The sequence below is a fragment of the Trifolium pratense genome, linkage group LG7 (assembly GCF_020283565.1).
Source record: "Trifolium pratense cultivar HEN17-A07 linkage group LG7, ARS_RC_1.1, whole genome shotgun sequence".
Classification (NCBI taxonomy): Eukaryota; Viridiplantae; Streptophyta; class Magnoliopsida; order Fabales; family Fabaceae; genus Trifolium; species Trifolium pratense.
This window is the reverse complement of record NC_060065.1, coordinates 52,334,651-52,346,992: the sequence shown is the minus strand read 5'-3', so window position 1 is coordinate 52,346,992 and position 12,342 is coordinate 52,334,651. Positions and strand designations below refer to the sequence as shown.

Here is a 12,342-nt window from a genome sequence, read left to right as displayed (position 1 = left end):
TTTTTCTTGTTTATGTTGAAAAAAATAATCCAGTTATATCCAAGGGTGTGTTTTTTTGTTGTTGACTTTTGCCTTTGACGCATAAACTAACCTAACAAGATTGGAATGGAAATAGTTTAGGTTTTTACAAAACCTAAGTTTGATATGATTAAAAAATTATGATTTAAATCTAACATGTTACTTGTCATCAGCGGCGGCTTCACACATGTGCAAGATGCGCTACGGCATCGGGCCTCAAAATTTTGAGGGCCTCAACTTAAAATTTTGAGGTCCTATAATATTACTTATATATTATTTATACCTATAAAATATCAGATGTATATTAATAGATTAATTTTTAGGCCCTAAAATAATAGTTATATATTGTTAATGTTCATAAAATATCATATGAGTATTAATAGATTAGTTATCTATACTCGTAAATATGGCTCTAGTCCATTTTAATCTTTGCATAAAATTTAACCTTAGATTAGGAGGTTCCTTTTTGACGTTATATACAAAGATAATTATTTTGTATTTCTTGTCCCATTTGATTTAATGCAATTAGTTTAATATTGATAATTTATATATTTAGAAAGAATAAGAATGGTTTTTTTTATATATATATATTATATGCAATTTAAATCGATTTTTTTTTTAAAAAAAAATTATATTTTTTTATTAAGAGACCACTTTTATATTTTGCACAGAGCCTCCTAAAATTCAGAGCCGCCCGTGCTTGTCATAGATATTTGTAGACTTGAGTATTAGCTTTTAGGAAAATATAATATAATATGATTTGCTAACCTACATATTTCATTTTAACATCTTTAATTAAGTAACTAACCATAACATATATTTAGTTTAAATAGAATAACAAGTTTAATATACCTATAGATTAGTTCAATTGGCAAAAACGTTGTATTATATGCAAGGGTTAGGTTTCGCACTCCAATCATCTCACTTTTTTTGTCAACTAGCATAGTGGTTAGAAAATTCACCTTAAAGGTGAATAAATGAAATGTCCCGAGTTCGAACCCGAACTCCTGCACATATGGTGCGATGCCCCTACTAACTGAGTTAAACTCACGATGACTCTAATCATTTCACTTATCCAACTTAACAGTGAAATTTTTAGTCACTACGACAAAAAAATTAACAAGTTTAATGACCTAAAAGCCTATCCTTTTTAGCTAAATAATTTTTTCATAAAATGTTGGTCTTTACTACTAGATCAAGGAATTTTGTCCATTGGATTGGCCTATTTTCACTCTAAGCAGAATACTTTTTTTACGTGTATATATATGAAATATTTGTTGACATATGTCTCTCACTTTTTGTCTTCTTAATTAACAATACAACTATAATATGATACCTACCTTTGGATCATTTAATTTATGATGATCTGTCTTAATTTGGTACTCTAATTTGTCTTTTCCTTTTGTTATTTCATGGGAATTAATGAATATAATGATGAAGGTCTCTAATTAAGGATTTAAAATCACATAAGATTTTCAAGGTCCAAAGCCCATCCTTGCTTATTATGCATTATTACGAGCCCACGAAAGAGACTCTGTTACTGTAATTTTATCGTTTTTTATAAGACTAAATCAAACTACATTAAAAAGTTAAAAAAAATGAATAAAAAGATAACAAAGAAAAGGGGCATTCCGAGAATTGAACTCGGGACCTCTCGCACCCTAAGCGAGAATCATACCACTAGACCAAATGCCCAAGTTGATATTAGTATCTGTATAATATAGAATTTAATCTGAACAATCAATTAAAAATTGGCATTCTATTTTAAATTAAGAAGCTTATTAAGACACATTGTCCTGAGAAGAGAGAGATTAGCGATTTTAATTTTAATTATAAACTTTTTTTGGTGATTCACAAGAAAATACACTCTCCTATGCAGTACTAATGATTTAAATTCCTATCAATTCGTTTAACATGCAATAGAAAGATTTATGAGTCTTTTCACTTTTCAAGTTTGAAAAGAATTAGAGGAGTAGGTCCAATTTTGATTAAGATGGCCTTGTCACAATTTAGTTGTAATGAGAAAAAAAAAACTTTTTGTTTTATGAAGTGATATATAATAATTAAAAGCTCTTGAAACATATGTAAATCTTTAGATAAAACAAGTCTCACAAATAATCAAGATAGGGATTAAATAAAAATAATAAAATGAGGCATATTCACCTTGTAAATAATATAAAAATAAAATAACTTTGATATGATGAAATTTTTGATCTATGATTGCTATAGCCTATAGGTACTTTTTTTTTGTTTTTTTTTATTACTTTTCTTATCTTTGATTGTTGAGATATATTAAATGTGACAAAAGTCTCACATTAGTTGGAGCTATAGGTAATTTTTTATTTTTTTTTACTTTTCTTATCTTTGATCGTTGAAATATATCAAGTGTGACAAAAGTCTCATATTAGTTGGAAGAGTTGATGTTGAATACTTTATAAGTGAGAAAACTCATAAACTCGATGCCTTAAGATTTTTGGGTGAAGATGTAATGTTAGAGTCACTTATAAAATTATTCGATGCTCAATGTACCGATCCAATCTAGCGAGGCTCCTCCCTCACAATTCAAGAGATCTATTTATATGATTTTGATACCCCAATTACAAATGAGTAATTATGGGATACCCTTTGTCTCCTATGATGGACCCATTAACTCTTTGTTTATTGGAACTAAGCAAAGCATGGGCTCCTTTCAAAAGCATGGATTATATAATGGATTCTCTGGTGTGGAAAAAAATTGAGGAAATAATGTGGAATATAGGTCATTGGATCATAAATATAAAATTTATTTAAATTTAAAAGAAATTGAAGGAAGTTGATTGATGATTGAGATGTAAAAATTGAGGAAAACAAAATTGAGAGATCCATTCTCATATCATTCATAAAGTACTCATTATTAGACCCCAACAGCTTCATCAATCCTTGATTGACTACCTAGGCTGGGGTATGTACCAAATACGTACTCCTTTAGTTTATAACATTAATAATATTAATATTACGTGCATCATTCTAATTTATTATTTTTTACTTTAATAACATAAATACATAAATAGTAATATTATGGGAAATTGAGTAAAATCAACATTTTTTTATTTATCAAATTTTTTAATCAATATGAAATACTCTTTTCGTCCTAAAATATAAGCAAAAATTGATCGACAACTGTGAATATATTTTGTCCAAATTTTTAACCAAATATATTAATTTTCTTTGACTTTCTTTGACTTATTAATTTTTAACCAAATATAGTAGTAGTATTTTAGAAAAGAGGAAATACTACGGTACAAGCAAACACACACCAACAAATACCAAACAATATGGGAAATTAAGGAGACATGGACATATATGATGGAAGGTTATGATGCATGCGGGCGATTAATAATAAAACTAAATTTGAAACTTATTGCCAAAGACAAGAAAAACAAAATCAATCCAAAAGACAAAGACACATTAATTAAAGCAGATAGAGATAGAGTTATGGAGTGTGTACTGATTACAGTAAAGCTATATACGGCTTATTTATTTGGTATGCAAAGTTGGATAGATAAAAAAGGTATAGATCATATACATGTGAAGAAGAAATTGACCCTTTACTTCCTATATATAAGGAGAGGGTAGCAAAGGGAGGAATTTCAATAATTGAAGAGTTCATATGTTTTAGGATGTGAATTTTATTTGTAAATGGAGATCTCCACGGAGATTGTTCGGTTTAGGGATTTGAAAATGGAGAATTTTTTCTGTGGAGATGGGGATGAAGGAGAAAGTCTCCCAAGAGAGATTTGGGGATGAGATTTTACCCTCCGTCTTGCGGAGACTCCATCCCCAAATACTTTATTAAAATAACATTTATAAATGTATATTTAAATATTTTAATATATTTAATTTTCAATTTGGTTGATTCTTTACAACCAAGTAGCAAGGATAGATCATTTAAGTGTGTGGTCAGAAGTTCATCAGAAGTTCGATTCATAACTCCTGTATATGCAAATAATTTGGTTGGGAGGAGAGAGCTTATAGTATGCACTCCACATGTACTCCACCAAAATTTATCATCGCCAATAAGAGTGAATACTTCACACCTATATTATAAGTAAAAATTTCAAACTCATAACCACATGTTATAGTAGATTCAGTTGTATATCAACCATCAACTTTGTGACACCCAATTAGTAACTTGGTAGAGTGTACAACTCTGCAATGCATGATCTACTTTGAGCAGATTCCTGTTCTATAAGCAACATATTGTAGTGTATCCATATAAGGTAGAACAACAATTTTTATTTTATTTATTTGCTTTTATTTTTACAGTAAGAATAGGAAAAATATATTGAAGATTTAATATTCAATTGCTTGACACTCCTACCAACTTTCCTTGCTCATCATCAAACAATACATACGTACGTTCATGGTATATTCTTTCTTATTTGTATCTAGCAATGATTAAGTTACACACGTTTTCTTTTATTATTATATTGTTGATTATGACATTTGAAATTGCAATAACATTTTTATAAAGTAGTCAAGAATTTTAAACAAAAGTTAAAAATGCATAGTACCCGTGCAAGGTAATTAATATTTTAATTAGTTTATTACTTTATTGAAAGATATGAATTAAATATTACTCAAATTATTATTAGTGCTTATGAAGTGTTTTGATTTTGTATGCACGAGGGGTTCTTTGGAAAGGAGGCCTAGCTGCATTTGCCTTCAAGAGATAAGTGATGAAATTAGGGAAAAAATATTTTATCTAAAAGCAATTGAAAAGTGATTTCTTAGTTTATCTTTATCCAAACAATAATCTATGTGTCGGGTGAAGTACTACCTTATGGGCCCTACAAAACCTGCAAATTACTCAAACCTTTCATTATTATTTGACTACATCATATCATATTCATATAAGACATTTTCTTAAAAAGAGAAGGTTAGGTTTTTAAAAACTCACTTATGTAAAACGGCCATACTTCATGGCTCATAAAGAACCTTTGTTAAGTATGATTCATATAGGTATTAAAAAGTTGGCAAAGATAAATGAGCAGGTGAATGAAGCCGCTAAAAAGGAAAAGAGTTATTATCGGGTCAGTACCGATAAAGTGAAAGATGATGTGGACGTCGAACATGACAATATTGAGAATCTCATATTCGATGTGAGACTTTTAAACACCAATAAATTCTTAACGAAGATTAATCATCTCATAAAACGGTAAAAATAAAATTACTGATCAATCTATTAGGAGCAAGTATGAGAAAGTTGGAAGGGCATGAGATGCATATGAGGACATGAAGTAAAAAAAGTAAAAGGAAAATGTGAAGAAATGGAGTGAGTACTAGTGATGCAGAGAAAGGGCTCAATCTCTGAATTCTGAGCAGTTGCTGCCAAACACTAAACCAAACAATACACACTTATAAGGTCATACATAAATTTTTTGTTTTTATTAAATGAATCAAACATAATTTTTTTGTTTGTGTTTTGGTGGAGGGTCTCACCAACAAGGTAAGAAATTATTATTAATAAAGAAACAAAAAAAGATAAAGCTAAGCACAAAGCAAAGGAGAAGAAGTGTGGGTTCTGTACTTTCCTGCCTTGTCCCCCCACCCAACTCACCCACACTCACACTCACTCACTCACACACGGATATGGATTCCCTGTCGGTCGTCATGTTTTCATACAGTTTAACATTGTAAAAGATCTTAACAGTTGATTTGAAATCACACAGTCAAATTTCAACTTCAATATTATACATTATACCATGTTGGTCGTCATGTTTTCATATAGTTTAACGCTGTAAAAGATCTTAACGGTTGATTTGAGATCATCCAGTCAAATTTCAACTTCAATATTATGCATTATACCAATCTTAATAGCTTATTTTGATCAGATGCGTCAAAATTGTAACTACTTCACACAGTTATAGCAAAAAATTAAATCATATTCCCTCACACACACATGCACTCGACACAAAAATAGATTCGCTATTGTGACTGTTGTGATGTTTTTGCAAAATTTGACGCTATAAAAGATCTCGACACAGTTGATTTGAAATCAGACAGTTACGGCACGAAAACTTATTCCCTCACTCACTCCCACTCTATCTCTCTCCAACAACTACAAAATCCACTAACAAAATTAACTTTTGTTGCCTTTTGTTTCCTGTGCTAAATGCAATTATCTATGTCTCTCTTCTTTTGTTCCCTCTTCAAATGGTAGAAGAAGAATCATACAACTTTGACACTGTTTTTTCCTCTCAAAAAAAACATGTTCTCTGTTCATCTCTTTGTTTTCACTTTTGTTGTGGTGTCCCTCCAAACATGTATTCCTTTTTTTTTTTCATGATTTGATTTGACCTCATTTCCACCTCATCTTTCTCTCTTTGTTTCTTTCTTTCTTTCCTTTTTCTTTCTTTCTTAAATCCACTTGATTACACTCTCCTTCATCTTTATCTTCCTTTTTTTCTTCATTTTTTTTATATATTCTCTTTGGTTTTCATTTGAGTCCTAAGAGAAAAACCAACAACAAAATATTTTGTGTTCATGGAAATTGATCTGAATGATGAAGTAACTGAAGTTGAGGACAAGAATAAGAACAAGAAGAATAATGTGTCTTGCAATGGTGACTGTGAGAAAAGTGTTTGTGTTTGCACTTTATCTTCTTCTTCACCAACATGTTCATCTTCTAGTTCTTCTTCAGCTCTTGTATCTTCTTATCTTGAGCTATGGCATGCTTGTGCTGGTCCTTTAACATCACTTCCAAAGAAAGGGAATGTTGTAGTTTATTTTCCACAGGGTCATTTGGAACAATTTTCATCTTTGTCTCTCTTATCACCATTGGAGATTCCAACTTTTGATCTTCAGCCACAAATCTTTTGTAGGGTTGTCAATGTTCAATTACTGGTAAGCACTTAAATTGAGTGAAGTTTACTCTTTTATTGACTTGTATATGATTAATTCACATGAAGTTGCACTCTTTAATTGCTTTTATTAATTTGGTTTGGTTTAATTGTTTTCTAAATTTTTTCAATTAACAGGCCAATAAGGAAAATGATGAGGTTTACACACAAGTTACTTTGCTTCCACAGGCAGAGGTTGGTTTTACTTTTGTTATGTTATTTCTTTTTTTGATGCATTTTGGTTTGGATTTCTTCTTTTGAAATAGGCAAGTTTTGGGGAAAAAATTGTGTGCAAGTTATAGACTTATAGATTTATACAACATTAATGTATGCCGAAACCCACATGGGTTGGACTGGTAGTGAAGGCTTGGGACCTGGAGTCTGCTCCTCTCAAGGTCTCAGGTTCAAATCCTACCGGTGCCACTTTCTGTGTTGGGGCCCATCCATACAGATGGCCCCCGCTAGTGGACGGCTGGATTGGTGTCTCTTGGATTAGTTGGTCCTTAGGCTGGATACCGAGTTTTTAAAAATATCAATGTATGATGAATGTGATACTTCGATTTACTGTTAAACTTTGTTGATTCTCAATAACCGAACACAACAAATTATAGGAGTGTTTCTAATGTAGATTCTTTTGACAAATTGCTCCCCGTGCGTTTTACGGGATCTCAATACTAGTGTTATACATAATGCAGCGATTGCTTCTTTGGTCCAAGCTCATAAGGAAATTATAAATTTTGTGTGGTCTTCAGTTAGCAGGGATGTGTTTGGATGGCAAAGAGTGTGAAGGGTTGGAAGCAGATGGAAATGGAAATGGAAAAACAACACCTGCAAAGTTAGCTTCTCACATGTTTTGCAAAACACTCACTGCTTCTGATACCAGCACTCATGGAGGGTTTTCTGTTCCTCGCCGAGCTGCCGAAGATTGTTTTCCTCCTTTGGTATGACACAATATGTTCTATTTTGAGCTGATATTATTTATTTTTCTGACATGAAATTATTGGAAAATGTTTTGAAGGTGGTGACGAATTCGGTTTATTTTAACTTCTTCAGGATTATAAGCTGGAGAGACCCTCTCAAGAGCTTGTTGCAAAAGATCTGCATGGTGTGGACTGGAAATTTCGCCATATTTATAGAGGTAGACGAAACAAAAATACTTCCTCTGGACTCAATTATAAGTATCCACTTTCGCACTTATAAGACTGGTAGTTAAGTGCATTTAATTTTCGCAATTTCATGTAAAAAAGGAAATACATTCACTAACCTACCCCTAATTATAATGGTCATCTCTTCGCAACATTAAGAAATTGATGTAAGGATATTTTTGGTATAATAACATTAAATGTGGATAACTCAGTTGACATTTGCTTATATTTGAGTCCAATAAAAATTTTATTTTTGCTTATAATTGAGACCAAAGTAATATTGTGTTTAGTTGGATTCATATATCGACTATGAATGAACCAGAAAAGTCCATGTTGTAATCTTTGTCAGGTCAGCCGAGGAGGCATCTGCTCACTACCGGTTGGAGTATTTTTGTAAGCCAAAAGAATCTTGTTTCTGGTGATGCAGTGCTCTTTCTAAGGTGTGCGAGTGTTTGTGTCGAACTGAGTATTTTTAATTTGCATTAATCTTTATATGATAGATTTTTCATATTTTGCTCCTGCTATCATTGTTAAGCTTTGATCAGAAAGAAATGATAAACTTCGAAATAAAAATATTTGCGTGTACCTTACTGCTCATGAATCACTATGTAGGGGTGAAAATGGTGAGTTAAGATTGGGAATCAGAAGAGCTGCTCGACCAAGAAATGGTCTTCCTGAATCAATTATTGGTAACCAGAGTTGTTCTCCTAGTTTCCTTTCTTCTGTAGCTAATGCAATATCTGCAAAAAGCATGTTTCATGTTTTCTACAGTCCAAGGTACTTATACATTTCTTCATTTGCAAAATGTATGAAGTTCACACTCTAATTATTTGATATTGGATTTTCATTTGTGAGCGTAATTTTTTATATATGACATGTTGATATTAAGTTGGTGGCTTGGATGAATTTTATGACTGCTCTTGCAACATGTGAAGCTTTATGTTCTTATGAACAATTATCTGCATCTTGCTCAGTAAATGATTTCAACTAATGTGTTTGAATTTGATGTAATATAGAGCAAGTCATGCGGATTTTGTTGTCCCTTACCAAAAGTATGTTAAAAGCATCAGGAGTCCAGTGACCATAGGGACAAGATTCAAAATGAAATTTGAAATGGATGAATCTCCAGAAAGAAGGTCAGCTACAACAATAGTTATAAATCTTTAGCCATTGTTTGTATTCCATAAACCAAAATGAATCGGTTGACTCGTGAGGAATATGATATCATTTTCAAGTCTTGCAGGTTTAGCAGTGGTATAGTGATTGGAATGAGTGATTTGGATCCCTATAAATGGCCCAAGTCAAAATGGAGATGCCTTATGGTACATTTTCTATTTTTCTTTACAACCATATTATGCATATTTTTTGTCTTAACCCTCCGGTTCTGAGAGGAAGGGGGCCCTAGTAAATATGAAGTTAGACTAGGAGGTAAGTAAAGTCTGACCAAAATTGTTTCAAAATTCGAACCATAATATACATTTAGTATTTTCTATTGATATTTATCTTCACCAGCTTTGTCTTGAAACATATGCTTTTCTAACAGATTTCATTAATAAATTAATTACCAAATGGTGATAGCTTGATCAATAAAAGCTACCTGTGATATCCAACAGGTCAGATGGGATGAGGATATTGAGAATAATCAACAAGATAGAATCTCTCCTTGGGAGATTGATCCTTCTAATTCTCTCCCTCCTTTGAACATTCAATCTTCTCGAAGGCTGAAGAAACTCCGGACAGGTCTTCAAGCTGACTCCCCCAGTCACCTTATCACTGGTATGAATCCAAATGCCGAGTTAGCTAAATAGAATTAACGACTAAACTTAATGTGTCCTAACCTCTCTTCTTGGTAGCAGGAGACGGCGGGTTTATGGACTTTGATGAGTCTATAAGATCACCCAAGGTCTTGCAAGGTCAAGAAAAAACAAGTTTTATGTCACTATATTATGGATGTGACACGGTAACTAAGAAGACAGAATTTGATATCAATTCTCTAAGTCATTCTCATACTAATCTTGCATCAACTGGAGCAAGAAAAATTACTTCTGCCGAGTTTACGAGGGTTCACCCTTCTAGTTACGCAGGCTTCACGGAAACAAACCGGTTTCCTATGGTCTTGCAAGGTCAAGAAATATGTCCATTGAGATCCCTGACGGGAAAGGTTGATTTAAACCTTAATTCTTGGGGTAAAACCAATGTCAGTTACACAAATTACACCTTACATCAAGCTACAAAACCAAACTTTCATTCTTTAGGATCGGAAATTCTTCAAAATTCCTATTTTCCTTATGGCCAAGGTAGTAGCATTTTGTGCTCTAAACCCACAAATTTCAACCTAGAGAATGTTCCATTTAACACTCCTTCAGCTCAGATAGGTACATTGAAAAATGAAGTTGGACTATCAAGTTTCGCAATCCGAAACGAGCAGAAGCTGCAGGACAATACTTCGGCTGCTACATCTCTAGGTGCAAACATAAGGATTTTAAATGATGAAAATTTTAAGGGGAAGATAAATCCTTGCAAATTATTTGGATTTTCCTTGTCTGCGGCGGAAACCACCTCACAAAATCTACAGAACTCTGCTAAAAGAAGTTGCACAAAGGTGAGCGACGATAGCAACTAAGTTATATTGTGATTGATATGCATTTTTCTCTCTTCCTTTGACAATTTGCCGACGCATATTGCACTGAATGAAGGTTCACAAGCAAGGTAGCTTAGTTGGAAGAGCCGTTGATCTCTCAAGATTGAGCAGCTACAATGATCTGATGAGTGAACTAGAGAGACTATTTGGCATGGAAGGCCTTTTAAGAGATTCTGATAAGGGATGGAGAATCCTCTACACTGACAGTGAAAATGACATTATGGTTGTTGGGGATGATCCATGGCAGTAAGTTTCATTCATCTTCCTAGACTCATATTTTATTTTATTTTATATTTCTTTTTGTTTTCACCACCAGTATCCGGCCCACTGGACCGCATAATCTAGTTTGGGGGTCAGTTCTGGCATCAAGTGGTTCCAGCCCCCTCCCGATTGGAGTTGCGGGGGATTGAACCGTGGTCCTCCCTACCAAGTCCAACGGCAATCACCACTAAACCAACTAACGATTGGTTCCTAGACTCATATTTTATTTAACTAAATGCTGCTTTTGTCTGCACCTATTTGCAAATGGTATATGTAACATAACATATTTTGGGTGATATGATACATACTGAAAAAATACACTCACCCTTTTGGCTGCAGTGAGTTTTGTGATATGGTATCCAAAATTCATATACATACACAAGAAGAAGTGGAGAAGATGACAATTGGGATGATGAATGATGATAACCAGAGCTGTTTGGAACAAACACCACTGATTATGGAAGCTTCAAAGTCATCCTCAGTAGGTCAACCTGATTCTTCTCCAACAGTAGTTAGAATCTAGTTGCATATGCTGGCCTTGTCTCTAATGCAAATATAATCAAATGTTAATTGCATGTTTATTACAATTGATTACTATATTTGAGCTGAAAAAAATATATTATTATCTTTGAGCTAGTTTTGAAATTGAATATTATTAATCAATTAATCTCTTTATCAATCAATTTTGATCCAATCTAATAGAAATCAATGAAAGACTTTCAAAAATGTGTTCCAACTTATCATGTCATAAACAATTTTGTGATCACCTCCAATCGTTTTCCCCATCATTCAATCTCTGCCACCTCTTTGCCAAGATGAAAACAAGAACAATTTGAAATCTCAAGTGAATAAAACACCACCAAGTACAAACTGTGAGATTGACTTTTTGTGAGAAGTTATAGTGTTTTATTTGGATGACCTCTTAAACAATTCAAAAGCTATAAAAAAAAATGTCAATCAGAGCCCGTTTTGTCCAATTCGACCACGTGGGTTATATGTCAATCAGAGCAGGTCTGTTTAGTCAGACCGAGTGGACGTGATGTCAGTCATGTATGTCTATCAGTTGTATTTTCTCTTGTGATTTAATTGTTGTAGTTACACTTGCACCTTAATCACTATTTAACTATCTTGCAAAATGTGTAATTAGTTTTATGAATTTGATTGTTAGTTCCTTATTACATGTTACTTTACTTGATTTTTGAGAATTGTGTTTTCAATTGACTTTAGAATTTATAATTCTTGCTTCATGATTGAATACCAAAATGCTGATGGTTTTAAGTGCTAACTGTTAATACTTGAACGATAGATGATGTTTTGTTCTAGTTGCTTGAATATGAGATTTCTTGTCTTCTTTGCATTTTCTTACGATTAAATTAAATGCGAAGATGGTAACGGT

The 12,342-nt window shown here is 32.8% G+C and overlaps 1 protein-coding gene and 1 non-coding gene across 3 annotated transcripts; one reads left to right on the top strand and one right to left on the bottom strand.

The window, feature by feature from the left end:
- Window positions 1-1,641: 1,641 nt before the first annotated feature.
- TRNAP-AGG lies at window positions 1,642-1,713 on the bottom strand. The gene has a single exon. It is a non-coding gene; the product is annotated as a tRNA-Pro (tRNA).
- A 3,836-nt stretch (window positions 1,714-5,549) lies between these two features.
- On the top strand, window positions 5,550-11,667 carry LOC123895687 (auxin response factor 4-like). Of its 2 annotated transcripts, XM_045946163.1 has the most exons (12): window positions 5,550-6,903; window positions 7,038-7,094; window positions 7,652-7,840; window positions 7,953-8,037; window positions 8,394-8,484; window positions 8,657-8,821; window positions 9,061-9,180; window positions 9,288-9,366; window positions 9,658-9,820; window positions 9,901-10,646; window positions 10,741-10,931; window positions 11,286-11,667. In XM_045946163.1, the coding sequence occupies exons 1-12, from the start codon at window positions 6,544-6,546 to the stop codon at window positions 11,467-11,469; spliced, it is 2,430 nt and encodes an 809-aa protein (XP_045802119.1). In that variant the 5' UTR covers window positions 5,550-6,543; the 3' UTR covers window positions 11,470-11,667. The 2 variants fall into 2 exon arrangements, with proteins under 2 accessions (XP_045802119.1, XP_045802120.1); XM_045946164.1 differs by lacking the exon at window positions 5,550-6,903 and having other exon boundaries at window positions 7,047-7,094; window positions 7,595-7,840; window positions 11,286-11,640.
- Window positions 11,668-12,342: the final 675 nt, after the last annotated feature.